General features: G+C 36.1%; 2 protein-coding genes across 5 annotated transcripts; one reads left to right on the forward strand and one right to left on the reverse strand.

The window, feature by feature from the left end:
• The first annotated feature begins 5,823 nt into the window (after positions 1–5,823).
• Positions 5,824–12,292, forward strand: LOC132600355 (clathrin interactor EPSIN 1-like). Of its 3 annotated transcripts, none has more exons than XM_060313438.1 (12): positions 5,824–5,976; positions 6,117–6,165; positions 6,272–6,323; positions 7,470–7,549; positions 7,660–7,738; positions 7,936–8,019; positions 8,161–8,306; positions 8,402–8,620; positions 9,983–10,143; positions 11,011–11,171; positions 11,259–11,652; positions 11,764–12,292. In XM_060313438.1, the coding sequence occupies exons 2-12, from the start codon at positions 6,125–6,127 to the stop codon at positions 11,982–11,984; spliced, it is 1,638 nt and encodes a 545-aa protein (XP_060169421.1). In that variant the 5' UTR covers positions 5,824–5,976; positions 6,117–6,124; the 3' UTR covers positions 11,985–12,292. The 3 variants fall into 3 exon arrangements, with proteins under 3 accessions (XP_060169421.1, XP_060169418.1, XP_060169419.1); XM_060313435.1 differs by having other exon boundaries at positions 5,825–5,976; positions 10,999–11,171; XM_060313436.1 differs by lacking the exon at positions 5,824–5,976 and adding an exon at positions 5,988–6,017 and having other exon boundaries at positions 10,999–11,171.
• A 497-nt stretch (positions 12,293–12,789) lies between these two features.
• On the reverse strand, positions 12,790–18,102 carry LOC132600354 (protein HEADING DATE 3B-like). Of its 2 annotated transcripts, none has more exons than XM_060313433.1 (5): positions 16,632–18,102; positions 14,968–15,376; positions 14,719–14,893; positions 14,369–14,420; positions 12,790–13,943 (listed from the first exon to the last, which is right to left on the reverse strand). In XM_060313433.1, the coding sequence occupies exons 1-5, from the start codon at positions 16,842–16,844 to the stop codon at positions 13,038–13,040; spliced, it is 1,755 nt and encodes a 584-aa protein (XP_060169416.1). In that variant the 5' UTR covers positions 16,845–18,102; the 3' UTR covers positions 12,790–13,037. The 2 variants fall into 2 exon arrangements, with proteins under 2 accessions (XP_060169416.1, XP_060169417.1); XM_060313434.1 differs by lacking the exon at positions 16,632–18,102 and adding an exon at positions 16,283–16,492.
• Between the last annotated feature and the right edge of the window lie 479 nt (positions 18,103–18,581).

Here is an 18,581-nt window from a genome sequence, read left to right on the forward strand (position 1 = left end):
TGATGTTTTGCATAAGTTAAGACTTTGGCGGACAATTGTATATTATGTATATCAAGTGTATATCTTAAGGCAAACGATATGAAATGTATCTAGAACTATATGGTGATGATCTTGATTGTTGATGAATGTGAAATTATTGATATTAGTGAAAGTTTGGATTGAAATGAAGGTTATGTCAACTTGTGAGAAAAATGTCTAGTTGAAGGATATTTGTGTTCTTAATGTTCTTTGTTGATGTTAATGTCGTCGTTTGGGTTGTTGTTGATGATTTCTAGCCGAGTTGAATTCTCGGGGTGCCATATGTATAGGGGAAGTGCTGCCGAAATTTCGGTAGCCAAATATGATTAAAGTTGTAATAATGGCATTAATAACTCACAATTGGTAAACTTGACCAATTGCAGTTTTTCGACGAAACGGGAAGTGAGTTTGGAAAGGCTTAAGGAGCGTGAAAGGTATGTAAAGCAAACCCAATTCTTCCCTTGGCATGCCCTTAGTGTATTAGGGTCGGATCCGGGCCTCGAAGGACCTCTTGGCCCTCGGAATCCGCAAGATAAAATTTCAGTTTTTCCTTCAGTAGAATTGAACCATTTTGATACGCTTTTTCTGAAATTATGCAATTGTGCTCTAAATTACTCAGAAAGTCATAGGATGTCTGTATAACCTTCGTAGATGATATTATATGTTTAGAGGGCACAATTTGAGCCCGTCACCTTATTTGTTCTGAGGCAGGCCCACTATTTACGTTTTTGCCCCTAATGTGTTAAAGCTTCCTTTTTAAGCGATTTTTGAATGAAATGTTTTAATTACCCTACTAATCGCTTAACGAATATTATTTTAAATATTCTGTTAAATATTATAAATTATTTTGACACTCGGAATGACTTCGGGAAAGTTATACTTCTGTAATTTATTGTGATATCCGAAATACATTTATTATGATTCCGTCCGACCCCATTGGATTTGTTTGTCTTTGATACGCTTCATCGAGTCTTTGAAAACATTTATTATATTTTTAAATTGCATTAGTCTCTCACTACTCCATTCGTGGATGTCCCAATGTTTCCCACACTGAGCCCGGGCCAGGATATGTTGTCAAGCGTAATTCTCTGCATTGTTCGCCGCGTCCCGATGTGAGGGGGCAGGTATACGCGTACATGGGTCTGTGGAGTATGATGTGTCATGTCCTCCTATTCTGATCTGATCTGTTATGGCCATTTTGATATGACATTATATGATACGGGGCCACGCCCCTTTTTCTGATTCCTCTGTATAGTGGCACCAGCGTCGGGAGAGTGGCCACATTCTGTCTGCCGAGTCCCGTGGCAGGGACCGGATATGATATGATATGACATATGTTTCTATACACATTCTGTCTGATTTGGAAATATGCATTTGACACTCTGGATTTTGTACCCATTTTCTGTAATCGTTATGATTTGACTTCTGTGATTCCGCTTTACATATTCAGTACATATTTCGTACTGACCCCCTTTCTTCGGGGGCTGCGTTTTCATGCCGCGCAGGTACGGACGACAGGTTTGCTGATCCGCACGTTTAGGATCCCATTTCTGCTATTTTGGGGCGCTCTCTTCTACAGAGCCCATCTTTTGGTACAGTCTGTCACTGCTATCTGGATATGTACTTTGTTCAGGGTATGACGGGGCCCTGTCCCGTCTTATGATTATGATATGTTCTGTAGAGGTCTGTGGATACATCTGTGTGGGTTCTGTACATACGTTTGGGATGTTTTGTTATATGACAGCCTTATCGGCTTCTGTGTGCCAAGTCTGCTCTTCTGCTAAATTCTGTAGCATCCACTAATGTTATTATTATATTATTATTATGATAATATGCTAATTTGGGTATCGGGTACGTATAGGTGCCCAGCTAGGGCACTGGTCGCGGCCCACGGGGTTGGGTCGTGACAATATAGATAAATTATTAACTATAATTATTTATTGTCTTTACATAGGCTTTTAAATATAGTTAGTGAGAAGAATGATGCAAAAAAATGTCAAAAAAGGAGATAAAAGATAAATAGCAACAGTAGTCATAGAGAAGTGTCACATCACTTTATCTATGTCTAACTTTATATTATATATAGATTTATGTTTTCCTACTTTATATTTTTCTTCTTTATTAAAAGACCATTTTTTTTAACTGGAAAAGTATTAGGCTAATGGTGTTTGATTTGAAACTCGGTAGAAAAATAGGTTTGCTTCTCTATTTTTCTCATGCTATTAAGCTTTTATTTGCAACTCAATCTGAATATGTGTCATGCATCTAATTAGTGGCAGAACTAAAAATTTTACTGAAAGAAATTAAAATATAAAAGCATAAGCAACAGAAGAAGCCAACATGATTTAATATTCTATATATACATAAAAATAATTTCGAACTTACATATACAATATAATTTTAAAGTAATTTCAGTCTAGGCAAATCCCTTGTACTCTCTAACCTTTTCGTGCGTCTTACTCATACATTACAATAACAAATAAACTACTCTTATAACTAGATCATGCCAGCTTTACAGAATTGGTCTTTAGATAGTTCAATCGTAATTAAAAGTAGATAGTGCAATAATAAAATATCAATCCTACTGTTTGCTATAAATTTTAATATGCGGAAATAAATTACAACCACAAACAAAATATGAAGAAACAGAGATTTTATTAATGAATATTGCGGGTACAAGATCTGTTTACTCCCTTGATTCTTCTCTCCTAATTTTCTCTGTGATTTGAGGGCCGTTAGTAGCGTATTTCTCGAACTTAGGATGATTTGGATTTGGATATATGTGGACTTTCTACGGATGTATTTGATCTACATGAAAGGATATTGTGAATCTTCTTGAAGTATTTAGCTGTCAAGAAATATCCGGACACATATTGACCTCTTTTTGAATACCCATGAGTTTATGGGATATCTGAGATCTTGATCTCTTTGTAAATACCCAAGAGTTTATGGGATATTTGAGATGTCTTTTCAAGAGAATATGTGTCTCTTTATATAGGCGTGGGCTAGCATTTAGGGTAGAATAGCCTCCAAGAACCCTAACAGAGATTGGACTCGTCTTGTAGAGTCCCACAAAATTGCAATGTCTACAAATGCCCCCTACTTCAAGGCTTGTCGGGGTGTAGTCTTGCCGAAACTCGAAGACGAGACTTGAAGTATCCATTACCATGGAGTTTCCATCTTTCACTGCGGATTTGATATGTGAGAGAAGAGATAAAGGGCAGACTGCGTCCCACTGGGCGTGCCAAAATTTGTAACCAACAAATTTTCGGGTCTTAGAAAAATAAATAATCAAGACAGGAAAATTGAGTAACAAAATGTAGTATTTGATTTCAAGAATGTTGAGTGTTACAATCTCTATATAATCCTCTGATTCTCCAACAATAATGTAAACTAGGTTGAAATTTGAATTTGATTTAGATTCAAGGGCTTCAGCAGCTTGATCTTGAATCTTCTTATTTGAATTTGGATTTGGTATTTGCCACGAACAAGTAATTTGATCTTGAACGCCTTGATATTTGTCTTCGTTCTTAATCTTGAACTTGAACTTGAGCTTGAGTTTGAACTTGAATGCTTGAACTTGTAGCTTGTAGATAAATATGTAGACTTTGATCCACGAGCTCTCTTCTTGTTCCTAATTCCTCCCTCTTTGTGAGTTATGAGGACCCCTATTTATAGTTTTAGGGAAGGTGTAGCTCTGTGATTTGATTGGTCAGAGCATGTCATCCGTACATTTGGCATGATTTCATTGGCCCATTAATTTGACTTGGATTGCCACCTCACTTGCCATATGGCATGGGCCTGAATTTTAAGATGGGCTAATAGCTATTTGGACCTTGGGTTATTAAAGTGGGCTCATCATTTGGAGCTCAATTAAATGGGCTAGCCCAATGTATTTAAAATTGGAAGATTAACCCAATCATATTAGCCACATCATTTGGACTATTTTCTTGAACTTAATATAGTCCAAATTAATTTATGAATTTAAATTCAATAAAATTTATATTCCTACACCTATAAAAACCATTTTATTTTATTGCTTTTGTTTTTGCCATGAAACTAAATTTGAGCTTTAACAATTTGTTATTTGATATTAAGATATAGTTTCTCCCTATTAATATCTTACTTATCGAAAACATTTCTTAAATTTTTTATTTTATTCTAATATTGCATAGACTCATGTGATTTGTTTTCTTTTCCTATTATCAAGAAAAAGAAAAAAAAACTTGGATTATTAGTTGAAACCATTTAAACATCAATATCAATGAATCTCAAATAACCATTATCACAGTCAAAACTCTCCATAACAACGTCATTGAGTTCAAATTCTTTTTTGCTGTTATAGAAAATTGATGTTATACACCTGTTTTTTTTTTTTTTTTTTTTTTTTTTTGCTATTATAGAGAATGGTTGTTATACACCAATAATAGCATTAACATTTGAATAATATTTCACTGTCGTAGGTAAAAAAAAGATGCATAAAATTTAATTTTTCATTTTAAATTGTCAAAATCTAAGCTTAATCACACTTGTATAACGAAGGAAAATATTTATATATATATATATATATATATATATATATATATATATATATATATATATATATATATATATATATATATATATATAGAGAGAGAGAGAGAGAGAGAGAGAGAGAGAGAGAGAGTATTCAGATGCCCCCTCAACATTTGGTCAGTTTAATTATGACGCACCAACCTTTACGGGCGTGCTATTACCCCTTGAGCATTTTAAAAGTGAAATAATTACCCCCTGAATGGTGAGGTGGCAAAGAGAGTGAGACACAAAAATAGTTTATAAAAACTGTATTTTTATTTAATTTTATGATTTGTTTATATCTTTCTCTTTCTTTTTCATTTTCTTTCTCTTCTTTCTTCTTCTCTTCAACAAATCATCGGATTTTGGTTGCCGGAAAAATTTCCACTGGCAAACTCCATTTTTTCTCATAACAGCAAATAAGATCAAAACGGCCCATCAATCTAAGCCAACATTAAATAAAATAAGAATCAAATCAAGAATTTAGCTAGATAAGAAAACTTCATATCATTAACACCCATAACAAACTCGTAAATTTGAGTAAAACTAGACGAATCTCTACAATAATATATTGTTATAAAACAAATTAGATCTTGAAGTAAGGAAGGAAATTGTGACATGACAAAGAAATTTTAAAAAATGGAATAATCCAGCGACCTCCGCCATCTCCCTCTTTAACTCCGACGACTTTCTTTTTTCTTTTTTTAATTTAAGCTAGTGCAAAGTTTTCTCAACGAACCAATACTTTGTCTATTGATTTTTGATAGCCTTTGAATAATGTGTTTCTATTTTTCTTCAATTTGGAGCTCTAAAATTATTTAATGGTGGAAGCATGTTAGAAAGAAGAACAATTAGGGAAAAATTAGTAAAAAAAAAAAGGATTTACATGAAAAATACACGTGTTAAATGCTGGTTGGCGCGTGTATTTCACTGCATACTTCAAATCTGGGCATAGCGTTTCAAGGGCAAATTATTCCACTTTTAAAATGATCAGGGGGTAATAAGACGCCCGCAAAGGTTGGGTGCGTTATATATATATATATATATGATATTCTTTGTCATAAGCAGTGTATTAAAGAATCAAATATTTGATCAAAATCTTTATAATTATTATTGTCAATCGTTCTATTTTTATAAAGATAATTAATTATTATATTACTAAAAAAAAAAAAATTGTTATAAGAGGAGTAAATTTGCAAACAACTTACTATCATAAAGTTGATTGTTTGTACTATAAATAAACAAGTAAAATATAATATAAAAATTGATTTCGAAAAAACTTAGTAGGCTATTAAAGAGAGCAAAAACTAAAATAAAAAACAAGAAAAAAAAGAAGAAGTAAAACTCAAAATCATAACGAACTTGGTCATCTTAATCGGTTAGGAGAGATCTCATCAGTTTCAGGTATTTCTTTAAACTCAAAATTTGGTCCCAAAATTACCAAAGTATATCCAAAAGAATCATTTTTTTTTATAAATTTAGATGCGATTACATAATTTTATGAATTCAAGCTTAAATTTTTAATTGAATTTTTTGATTTGCAGATCCAATAATGGATTTCATGAAAGTATTCGATCAAACTGTGCGTGAAATGTAAGCCCTTTTAATATCTCGTCTTTTTTTTTTTTGTGAAATTTTTAATTGTGCAGTGTTATTTTAATTATTATTTTAAAAAAAAAATGTAAAATGGGTTTTGCAGAAAAAGAGAGGTGAATTTGAAAGTATTGAAGGTTCCTGAGATTGAGCAGAAGGTAAAAAAGCTTAGATTTTTATTTTTCAGTTTTAAAAAAAAATTACTTTTAGTTACTCACACCGTCGCAATTTATGTGGTATCGTTTGACTAGACACGAAATTTAAGAAAAATAGGAAGACTATTGAAATTTGTGATCCAAATTTTCTAAATATAGAAAGTTGACATTTTTATTGGGACAAACTGAAAAGGAAAGTGGGGCACATAAATTAGGACAGAGGTAGTATAGTTTTTTACATGTATTATAGAAAGGTGTGGAGGCTGAGGATTAGGCTAGAAGATCAGTAGGTAGTTGAGGGTTCCCACTATTAGTAGTATCTAGTTAGTAATCGCGTAGTTTTCTTTCTTCAATGTGTATTATTATATGTTGTTTCATTTGCCTTGTATCTTGTTATTGTGCTGTTATATTTTACTTAATACATTGCTTCAAATTCTATTCTTTTCGTTTTCGTTCGAGCTGAGGTTCTATCAGAAACAGCCTCTCTACCCCACAAGGGAAGGGGTAAGTTTTGCATGCAAACCACCCTCCCTAGACCCCACTTTGCGGGATTACACTGGGTATGTTGTTGTATTCTTGTAGAATGCATATCAAGCGTATAACCAAGTAAGAAATCAATACAGGATTTTAAGTCAATTGAATCTGAAGAATTTGTACACCAACTACTGAAAAACAAGCAGCATGTCTCATTTCAAACGAAAAAAGGGAAAGACGGGAAAAGAGATGAACACATCGTTTATTTCAGTTTGTAATTCATATTTGTTCCCATTTGTCCCCGGTACCTGTGCTGGTGGAGGTAGCAGACCCGTGGAATTAGTCGAGGTGTGCGCAACCTGGCTTAGGACACCATGGTTATCAGTGAAAGAGTTCATATTTGTTCCTTGATCCTATATAACAATAGATGATTAACTAAGAACTAATTGTCTCAAGTTAAGCACATCTACTGATTACGAAACATAGGATTTATCTGAACATTAGTTTTTCTGAACTAGATATTGGGTGCTTTCTTTTTCCTACTTGATCAGTGTCTTTTTTATTCCGACCGTGCTCACTCGTAATAACAATCAAGATGCAACCTATGTTTTTTTTTTTTTTTTTGCTTTCCCCCTTCATTGGTCTGATTATAATGTAATATTTTAACATGAATAGGTATTGGATGCTACGGATGATGAACCATGGGGCCCCCATGGTACTGCGTTGGCTGAGATAGCTCAGGCTACAAAGAAATTGTACAACCTCATCAATATAGTTGCTAATTCTTTACTTTTTGGATTTTGGTATTTGTTGTCGTCATAAAGGTAAGTTGATTAACCTGACAATTTACTGGTGCATTTTGCAGCTCTGAATGTCAGATGGTTATGAATGTCCTGTGGACAAGATTGCCTGAAACAGGAAAGAACTGGCGTTATGTCTATAAGGTGTGTACTATATCTACTTATGGTATCAAATATTTGTAGTTAAGCCTATAAAAACATAAGAACCGTATAGAAAATAGAAGAAAACCTTAAAATGTTAACAATCAATTTCATTGTTCAAATTTTAAGCGTTATTTCTATACCTTCTCGAACAACTTGTGGTCTAAGGTCTAATATATATGTAATTGATGTGGTACCAGTCGTTGGCTGTTATAGAGTATTTGGTGGCACACGGATCTGAACGTGCAGTTGACGAAATCGTAGAACACACCTATCAGATCTCTGTATGTATTTTCGTCTCATTATGTTAAATTTCTTTTGCCGGTACCAGAAGTGACAGTTGTGTCCTATTATACCAAAAAAAGGGTATGGTCCTTCCCCCCTGTGTATCTTACCTATTTCCTTCTTACCATTTGCAACTCAAGTCTCTTACAAGTTTCGAGTATGTTGAACCCAATGGGAAAGATATGGGCATCAATGTGCGGAAAAAAGCAGAAAATGTTGTGGCACTATTGAATAACAAGGAAAAGATACAAGAGGTTAGAGATAAAGCTGCTGCAAATCGCGACAAGTAAGTAAATGCCTTAAGGTCTGCCTTTGCTTTAGATTACTCAATAGTCCCTCCTAACTAGTTGCACGGTCATGAATGGAAATGCCACCTTTTAGGTACTTTGGACTGTCATCTTCAGGAGTAACATTTAAGTCAAACTCTACCTCTTTTAGTAGCAGCAGCAACTTTCAGGGTGGTGATCGGTATGGAGGTTTTGGAAATAAAAGTGACGGTGATTCATTTAAGGATAACTACAAGGAAAAGGATCGGTATGGTGAAGATAAAATTGGTCAGAGTACTTTTAAATCAAAGAAGGGGTCTTCTCATTACGGAAGGTTTGGATTCCTTTTCCTGCATTATGCTTCACCTTATCCTTCTATTTTATTATACTCTAGCTTTTTAACCATGTACTGTTTGTTCGAAAAACTCATGCGATTCATATTTGGGGATTGTGGCATAGGCGCTTTTACTTTTGTTTTTCATTACAGTTGCGAACTGTCTGTTACAACTTATTCATTGTTACAACTGATTCATAACCATTCAAATGCATATAGTTTTTGAATCTTACTGCAGAAGAAGAAAACATATATGCCTAACAAAAGAGCCAACAGTACCAAAAAACAGTCTGGCAGTGATTGAGACCTATGTTGCTCAGACTCCTCAAAAATGACGCTGGCTGCGTGTTTGGAGGATCCAACACTATTGCAACAACATTTTTGGAGAGTCAGAGCAACATATCTTGAGAACAAGGATCTATTTTTATTCTCTTTCAACTTTCTCATATCATTGCAACCGCGTGAGTTTTTGCTCCAAGTTGTTTCTGGCTTATTCTGGATTTACTGGAAGAAGCAAGTTTAAATCAAGACTTTTCAATTGCCTCGACCAACCCATGTTAAATGAGAATGAATGATTACTTATGGCCATGTTCTGTCATCTGTGGACCATCCAAATGTGCTAAAACTTTCTTAGTAACTTAGCATACCCGTCGCATAATCGTACCTTTGTCCATGTACCGTTGGTTAGAATTACTATTTTGTTGTTTTGGTTAGCGTTGCTCTATAATCAGGAAGGTCATTATAATTGACAAAGAACTACTAGAACCTGTGACGTGTTTTCTTCTTTCCTCAGTTTGATTCAGAATGTATCATTACCACACTTCTGGACCTAGAAGCTACCACCAAAAGGTAACTACATTAGGATTGGTCTAGTTGCCAAGTTCTTGTAGCTTTCTTGACCGCCACTGGACTGCAGCTTTGTAGGCTGTTGGGGGGTGTGTGTGTGTGTGTGTGTGTGAGAGAGAGAGAGAGAGTGAGTAAAGAATTGTGTTAATTGTTTTCCATTTAAAAGAGAGAAACTTGTCTCTTTTTTCTTCACTCTCTTCTCAATTGGGTCTTCAATTTTCTGAATAGGTTACTGCATAGTCTACTCCATGCTTACTTTTGGGAATCAATTGTTACCTAGTTCTCTGTCCCACATGCTTAGGCAGCTTATGCGCACCTGTTTGAACTTTATTTTTTCCTCTTTATATCACTGTTGGATTTAGCATTCGAATTGACTGAAGTTTAAGTGGCAATCAACTCCGCAATGGTTCTATTGTTTGAACTTTATTTTTTCCTCTTTATATCACTGTTGGTTCTATTGTTTCCTTTTAAACCTTGTCATGTCTCCCTTTTATTATATCGGAGGATCTTTTGCAGCAAGGTTCAAGACACTGTTTCAGCTGGTGGATCAAAGACGGCAAAGAAAATAGGTAAACTTGATAAAGCTAGTTCTAATCCTTCACGGGGCGCAGCTGCATCTTCAAGCAAATATGAGGAAGATTTTGATGATTTTGATCCTCGAGGGACTTCAAGTACTAGTAAGTATCTTTATATCTATCTTCAACATTTGCAATGCTAGTCTACTTTATGTTTTCTAGAAGGCTCTCAATTTCCAAGTCTGCATAATGTTTTGCATTAAAAGGTTAAATGTCACTAAAGTTCTGCATACAAACGCGAAGTGTCACTTCTATAGACTCTGGTGGTTTGTGCCAAAAGATAGAGGTCTCATGAAGAAGTAGAAGAATTTTCTTTGGCCTCACAAAAGTTAGGTTCTTTCCAAATGGAAAACCAAGTAAATTGTAAAAGATGCTGGCTTTATGATGCCATAAAAAATAAAAAAAAAAGGAAAAAAAATGTTGGCTGGACCACAAGATGCTAAAGCTGTTAATTGGTTATGAAAGCCAAAGACAAGGTTTGCTTGTCCTGCTCTCCCTTTTGTTTCATAGAGAAGACTTTTATCTTTAAATCACTTTTTTATCTGGTTGAGGAGGTGCACCAAATACTTTGGATGTTACATGCGGCGGCTTGACAGGAACTTCTGGAACTTATTTCTTTTTTACAAGGAATGACTTGCGATACAAAAGAAAAAAAGTCAATTCTCCAACTACTTGGGAGCAAACAAAAAAGCCATCCTAAAACATTTCAAAGAAATGAAAAATAAATCGAGTGAAATCTTCATTGTGGCATTGTAGTGTGAATGGTCTTTTCTCATGATTATATACGTGTCCTTTTTGGGATTTGGTTTCTATTAAGCAAAATAGCTAAAGAAAGATCCTTGCTGATAATAAATTCATCTGGAACCTATTCCATGCAGAATTCATCTTATAGCTAGTTTGGGATTGAAGTGCAGTTGTTTATCTGGAATTAACTACTTCCTTTTCACTGACAAGCAGAGCCTTCCACAGGAAATTCTGAGCAAGTAGATCTCTTTGGGCAAAATTTGATTGGTGACCTCTTGGATGCACCAACACCTGTTCCAGCTGATAATTCTACTGTGACCAATCATCCATCGGAGGTTGATTTGTTTGCTGATGCCAATTTTGTATCGGCGAAACCACAGTCTGAGGTGGGGGTAACCTCTCGGTCTGGTTTATGCTTCTTTGCATTTACTTTTTTGTTAGATAGTTATCAATAGGCCCCGTCTTTTCTGCAGATAAGTGTAGATCTGTTTGCTTCCCAGTCTTCCTCTTCACCTGCAGCTTCTTCAACGATGGATTTTTTCGCTGCACCAGATCCTGTTATTCAACCCGATGTCAGATCTTCAAAATCAGTCCAGATGAATACTACTACAGTTGATCCATTTGCTGCAGTTCCACTAAACAACTTTGGTAGTTCTGATCCTTTTGGTGCATTTGTTACTCATGCTGATCCTGTATCAGTAACCAATGAAAATGCCATCAGTGGAGGGAATCAGGAGGCTCCTACCAAATTAGACAAATCTCCACTCGAAGCCAAGCCCTCGCCGAAGAAAGATAATTTTCAAGTCAGATCCGGAATATGGGCTGATTCATTGAGCCGCGGACTCATTGATCTGAATATTGCTGCACGTAAGTTTCTCTACGACTATACATAGTATGCTTAGCTTTAGAGTAGAACCAGGTAGTAGTTACTTGTAGGATATTCAGATATTGTACTTTAACATTCTGTTTACCCTGCAGCCACAAAGGTCAACCTTGCAGACGTAGGCATCATGGGTGGATTGACCGATGGGTCAGATGTGAAAGACAAAGGGCCTACTACATTTTACATGGGTAACATGGGTAGAGCCATGGGTCAAGGAACCAAGCTTGGCCAATCCGGGTCCACGTCCACAGCAACGGGTGTAGATGACCTTTTTTCAAGTCATCAAAACTATCAATTTGGCAGCTTCCAAAAGTGATTTTGCGACCGATATTCGTTCACCCCAACTCCCACTCGATATTCATTTGCGAAATTTCACAGCTAAATTGAAGTAGAGGACAGCAGCGTATACGTGCACATTAGGAAAGTGATCAATGTTGTGTCAGTCACAGGCCAATAGTTCATATATCATGCAACAATAATGTAGAAGTATTCTTGTGCTTGATCTTATAAATCATGTCTTAGGTATTTCCCATTTATAGAAATAGATACCACTTAATCCTCCTTAGTTACCTAGTAAGTACTATTTTGTCATATGATTGCGTACACTAGCTGATATTATTCTGACTCCTGACTAGATCACTAAATTGCTCCTAATGGTTTGATGGCAATATTTCAGAAATAAGAGTGTTAACGTATACCACGAAGGAGTATGATGGGATGGTTGAGGTTCTACTAGAGGTATCGGGTTGGAGTCCTGCGAATAGAGAATCTTTTTGTAAAGAGCGATCTACCCACAGCCACGATGCGGATTTAAATCAATCAAGCAGTGAGTTTCAGATATCAGATAATTAAACCAGAAAGAAAAAGAAGTTAAAACATAGAGTTTGTCTGTCATCCTTCACAATATCTCAAGACCAAAGAGCGAATGTCGAACAAATAACCCAAGAATAGAATGAGTTCACTATTACTACAACAATAATTAACGACCCTTACCTTTTAAAGATAGGGGTGCAGCAAAAAGTGTTTAAAAAAGTCATGTTCCTAAATTTACTATTCCGTACTAAATTCCTTTGTTCATCAATCAAACCGAATAACCAATTAGTTGTAGTAACACCCGTGGGGAAAAATTAACCTCGAAATATAACCATTCAAAAGAAGAAGTCAGCACTGGACGACGAAACAATCATGCAACAATGGTATGAGGTAATTTTCAGGTATGCTATCTACAAAGTGGCTCACCGAGTTTGAAATCCAATTACAACAATACAGTCAAAGCAGGTAACAACAAATAGACCAAAAACCTTCATCACCTTGGATGAAGTACATGGTCAATTTAGTAAGAACTACCTACAGATGAAAGAAATCTGAGTCAATACTGTTTTCTTTCTTCTTGTATGGACTGAAAAATCCGAGCAGCAGATTCTGTAGCAGACCTGGCATTATGAGGTACAACTTTGATTACTCGGGAAGGATGGCTGGGAAAACGAGGCTGAGGCCTACAAACGGGATTGTCAATAGCTGGAGAAGAGTTGCACACGTCTACTCCACGAGCTATTTCACTGGGATTATTTGCAGTGCTGGCCTGTAACTCAGAATCTCTAGAGTGAGACAAGCTCACAACCTCTGGCACGGTTCCATCATTCTCACTCTCAACGTTGCTTGAGTTCTGGTGTTGAATGTTAAAATTAGCTCTCCCTACCGATAACTGACCTTGAGAACCCGTTGCAGCAACCTTGTTCGAATGATATTGACCTGGAGATGGGATTGCTGGATTCATAACTGGCATGCCAAAAGGCCGAAAGTAGCCATGGCCATTCGGAGGTGCAAAAGGAAGTCCATATGATGGAGCTAAAAAGTTTCTCGTCACTGGGGTCAACCCTTGGGGATCACAACCTCCATACACTGGCTTGTATACGAGTCCTTCAGAAGGAGACATCACGGGTATCAACCATTGGTGCCCCGGAGGTTGATTGAAGCACCAAGGACTCATAAGGGAGTCATATTTTAGAGGTGTTGGCGGTGGATTCTCTGGAGGTGGTAGGGTACCATTTTGTACAGATGACGGAGATGTCTTTCCTACATTGTTTTCGGCATTGCATTCCATCCTAGATTTAGGCTTTACAGTATCATTCTTGGACTTCGAAACATTTTCAGGTGCTTCGACACAATATTCCAATGAAATTCTTTTATCAGACAACTTCTTTAAAGGTTTGCCTAGACAAGTAGCACTATCTTCGAGCATCCCATTTGGCGAACGAGCTATCAGTTTCTGGACCTATTCAATAACAAACAGGAAATTTGAGCTAATAAAAATAAGGAATGTACCTGTTTGGCCAAGTTTTCAAAAAAGGTGCTTTGCTGCTTCTTTTTTTCTTTCGAAAAAGTAGTGTGGAACTGCAGTAGTTTGTATTTGGCCAAATCATTTGAGAAGCGCTTTTGTTAGAATTGAAATGCCGCATGTGTTTGGTCAATCTTTCCAAAAAATACTTTTAAGAGTCGAATTATGAAAAACTGCTTCTGCTGATGCTCAATAGCACTTTTTCTTTTCGGCGAAATACTTCAAATCTCCAAACAAAATGTTTTGTGTATTCGTTTTCCAAAAAAAGGAAGTGCTTGAACTTACCAAAAATTTGGTCAAATAGGCTATAAAAATCTCACTGCTGATACTAGAAGCAAAATCGGCATCTACAACTGCCTTACCTTGAGTAGTCGATGCAACTCAAATATTTGAACTGCAAGCATTCTCTGCTGGCTGTACAGGACAATAGGGGCAGCATTAAGACAACAAATAACAGACAGAAAAAAGATTACCTCTTTAAAGTTCATGTATCCGAAATGTCAATATGAAAAAAAAAAAAACTAATATAAGACTAATGTACATTTGAAAAACAGCTGGAAAAAGAGAAGCCCAACTCGACCTATATATAACAACAAGAACTCAAACAGCGATCACGTGAGATGGGCAAACGAATATGTAAGCCCATGCAATGACCAGGTAAGCTCAAACATGCAACAATCAATCAAAGTTATCACCAAGACACAAAACTTACTTGGCAATAGCTCGTCTTGCTTTCCAGAAATGTTTTTGTCCAATTATTCTAACAACATCATCAGGAGATATGTCCATTTCAGATAAATGCTCCACCATGGAAGTCTCTGATAAGTCATCACACTGGTCCATTTCGCCTGTTTGTGACGATTTACATGCCTTGTCTTCCTGGGAGTCTGTATCATTAATAAGGTTGTTAGCTTTATCTGCTGTTCTGATGAGAAGCCATTCAAATGGAAAGAAGAATTACCATTATCAACATCCATGACAGATCCCGAAAAAACGGTGCAATCAACTTGAGAATCAGATCTGAATTCCAATCGTACAATATTGGTCTCTCCATTCTGGCTTTTACCATGCTGTCTCGTAATTAGGCCCGTAATTTCTTTCAATTCTTTGTTTGAGCACCCTGAAAATGACTGATTAAAGGGAGCGAGCTTTTCCATATCCATATTGTTATAGAATTTCCCATGTCCTTGATCCACCTTGGAGTTACCAAAAGTGGGAACTCTAAAGTCTTCCTTTTCTGTTTGCTTTTTAGACTTAACTTCCCGCAATGGAGTATTTGAACCAGAATTACGGCCATGTGGCTTCTCAACTGGATGTCCTAATGCAGGAAGCTGTCCTGAGGAAACTACACTTCTTTCATGTTCATTCCCCTACACAATTTAGTTGAACTCAGATATAACAAATTCGAACAACAAGAAAAACTTACTATATATGCGCTAAAAATATAAATAACAGCTCAGTCAGGAAAGATGAAGTTCAAATCAAGAAAACGTGAAACCAGTCACAGGGAGTACCACAAGGAGAAAGAAATGGACATCGAAACGACATATTTAATGTGGATTCCACGATCAAAATACATAGAGAGACCGATAAGAAAAGGGAACACAATGACAGAGTACCAAGAATTACACATTGAAGAATTTAACTGAAAAATTTGGGGAGTAGTTTGAAATTCTTGATACTCGGTAAAGAAGACAAAATTTCAATGTAAGCCCTGCTTGAATTGAACCCCCCCACCCCTCTTCCCGCTGACCCCGCCCAACCTTCTTCCTTCAAAGGAAAAGAAAGATGCACAAGAGCAAAAAGTTAACAGATACCATTTCATACCATAGACTAGCAGTGATGCCATGATAATGATAACTGGTTAATTAACAGATACCATTGACAAGCAGCGATGCCATGATAATGATAAAAAAATTGTACTCTATGATTAGGTGATGACAATTGATTCTTTTATCATCCTCAAGCAATTTACTGGAATTCAAGTCAGTTAAGGCAAAATACCACTATAGTACCATCTACCATAACAAGAATCAACAACCTATTATTTTTTTCCGTTTTCTTTCTTTTTCTTTTAGGTGGGAGGGGGGATTTAAAGAGGCAAAAGAAGCCACGACAAATAATAACAATCCAAACTTTCATCTACATCAAGATCAATTGACTACTCAACAACCAAAACTACTTCTTAGTAGAGGTGGGATCAAATTTTAGAGACAGTGATGCACCTCTTAATATCTATACATGCTTTAAAAAAATTCTCTAAATTTTTTATATACCGCATATAGCTCTAACTTTGAGACAGTGGACATGTACCACAGCTTATATCCTGGATCATAACAATGGAAATTCATAGGTCCCAGGTTGCAAAAAAACTAGGTGATTTCGTCCTATATGTCCAAGCATTGGTGGACAGAGTTACCCGGTACCTATGATGGTGGAAGGCAGCAAGTACCCCGTGGAATTAGTCGAGGTGCGCAAGCTGGCACAAACACCTCGTTTATAAAAAATAAAAAAAAATAAAAAAAAAGTGAAATTCAAGCAAAAGGTCCTGACCTAAAACTATTGGTAAAATATAGAATGTATCTTGTTTATGAAGTAAAAAACAGCTAATTGAACTCGGTTTACCTGGCTTGAGTAAGGAGGGACCACATTTGCATTGTTATTGGAGTTAAGAGGCAAATCACCAGGATTGAATCTTTGGGAAGGGATACTAAGTTGTTCATAAAGAGCCATCTTATTCCTTGGAGGTGCTCTTGGACCTCCTTTTTCTGTATCATTAACATGAAGCCTTGGAAACATAGGTCCCATAACTTTCTCTTCACCTTTCCCTCTCTTCATCTTCCTCCACCTCAGCACTCTTCTTCTAGTCCTTTTTTCCAAAACGATCGAGAAATCTGTTTGAGGCCAACCCTCAGGACCAACCGCAGCCTTCAAAACTCAGGAATAATAGTTCCGCCCCTCTACCCTTCTCCACTTACTCCTCTTCTAGTCGAAACTCGGGAATAACGGTTCTGGCTTCTACTCTTCTCCACTTACCCCTCTTCTAGTCTGTTAACAGATACAACAAAATAATATATTGTAATGACTTTGCTGTCAAGCCAGCTTGCTCGCACCTCAACAATTTCAAAGGATACCTGCTACCTCAGTACTCTTCTCTTTTTTTAAAATGACGGAAAAATCCATTTGAGGCCAATCCTTAGGACCAACCGCAGCCTTCAAAACTCAGGGATAATGGTTACGCCGCCCCTCTACCCTTCTCCACTTACTCCTCTTATAGTCAAAACTCGGGAACAACGGGTCCCGCCCCTCTACCCTTCTCTTCACTTACCCCTCTTCTAGTCTTTTAACAGATACAACAAAATACTATGTTTTAACGACAATGGTATCCAGGCCAGCACGCTCGCATCCCAACTATTTCACGGGATACCTACTACTTTCTACCATCACAGATACAAAAAAAATAATTTTTTTAAAGATAATGGTGTCGAGGCCAGCTTGCTCGCACCTCAACTATTTCACGGAATACCGGCTACATCTCATTAGCACAGATACAACAAAATTATTTTTTTAACGAGAGTGGTGTTCCGGTCAGCTTGCTAGCACCTCAACTATTTCACAGATACCTGCTACCTCCCAGGGGTGTAGATACAACAAACTACTATTCAATATGGACTAATTCAAGAATTCCCCATGAACAGGCATCAACCATTCAAATAATCACAAAGTCAAAAATCCATTTCTCTAGTAAGTTGCAAATTCAGATTCCACAAGCAAAAACACTAGAAATATGAAAAAATCTGCTCTTTACCACAAATTTCCCATAAGTCCTCGAAACTAATATACCCGACTTGGAAAAACACTTAAATCCATTGACCCATAAATCAAAATCAAATCTTTACCTCAAATCAAGAACTTTCAGAAGCAATAAGACTCTAACTTTGCTTTGAATAAGAAGAAAGCCTTTTCCCCATAGTACAATTGATGAACAAAAGGCTAATGTTGGGAATAATAATAAATGAGAGGGAAAAAAAAAACAAGAAAATAAAGTGAAGAAAAAAAAAATTGATTCTTGAAGGGAAAAAATCAAAGATTTGGGTGAAAGCTTGATAGGGAAAAAGACAAAAAAAAAAAAAAAAAAGTTTGGCCATGGACCCATTTGGAAAGAACATGTAGACAGTATTATTACAATTAAATATTACTCCCTCTGTCCAAATTTATAAGGGGTACTTTCCTTTTTAATTAAAAAAGAATGCACATTTTATTATTTGATACTAATAATTTACTTTAAAATTTACCTATTACGATTAACAAGATGATTTCTAACCACACAAATATTTTTGTTTTATTTTACATCACAAAATTCAAAAAAAATCTTTTATTTTTTAAATTTTATGTCCAGTCAAACTACATCACATAAATTGGAATGAAGTTTCCTCTGCTCAATTTGTTTGACATTTTTTGCTTTTCGAGAATCAAACTTGTTAATTTTAATCATGTGTTTGAACATAAAATCTTTAAAAATTTTGAATTTTTTTACACGTTTAGAAACTATATCAAAAGTGCTATAAATCACTA

Source organism: Lycium barbarum, chromosome 6 (genome assembly GCF_019175385.1).
Source record: "Lycium barbarum isolate Lr01 chromosome 6, ASM1917538v2, whole genome shotgun sequence".
In the NCBI taxonomy this organism is placed as follows: Eukaryota; Viridiplantae; Streptophyta; class Magnoliopsida; order Solanales; family Solanaceae; genus Lycium; species Lycium barbarum.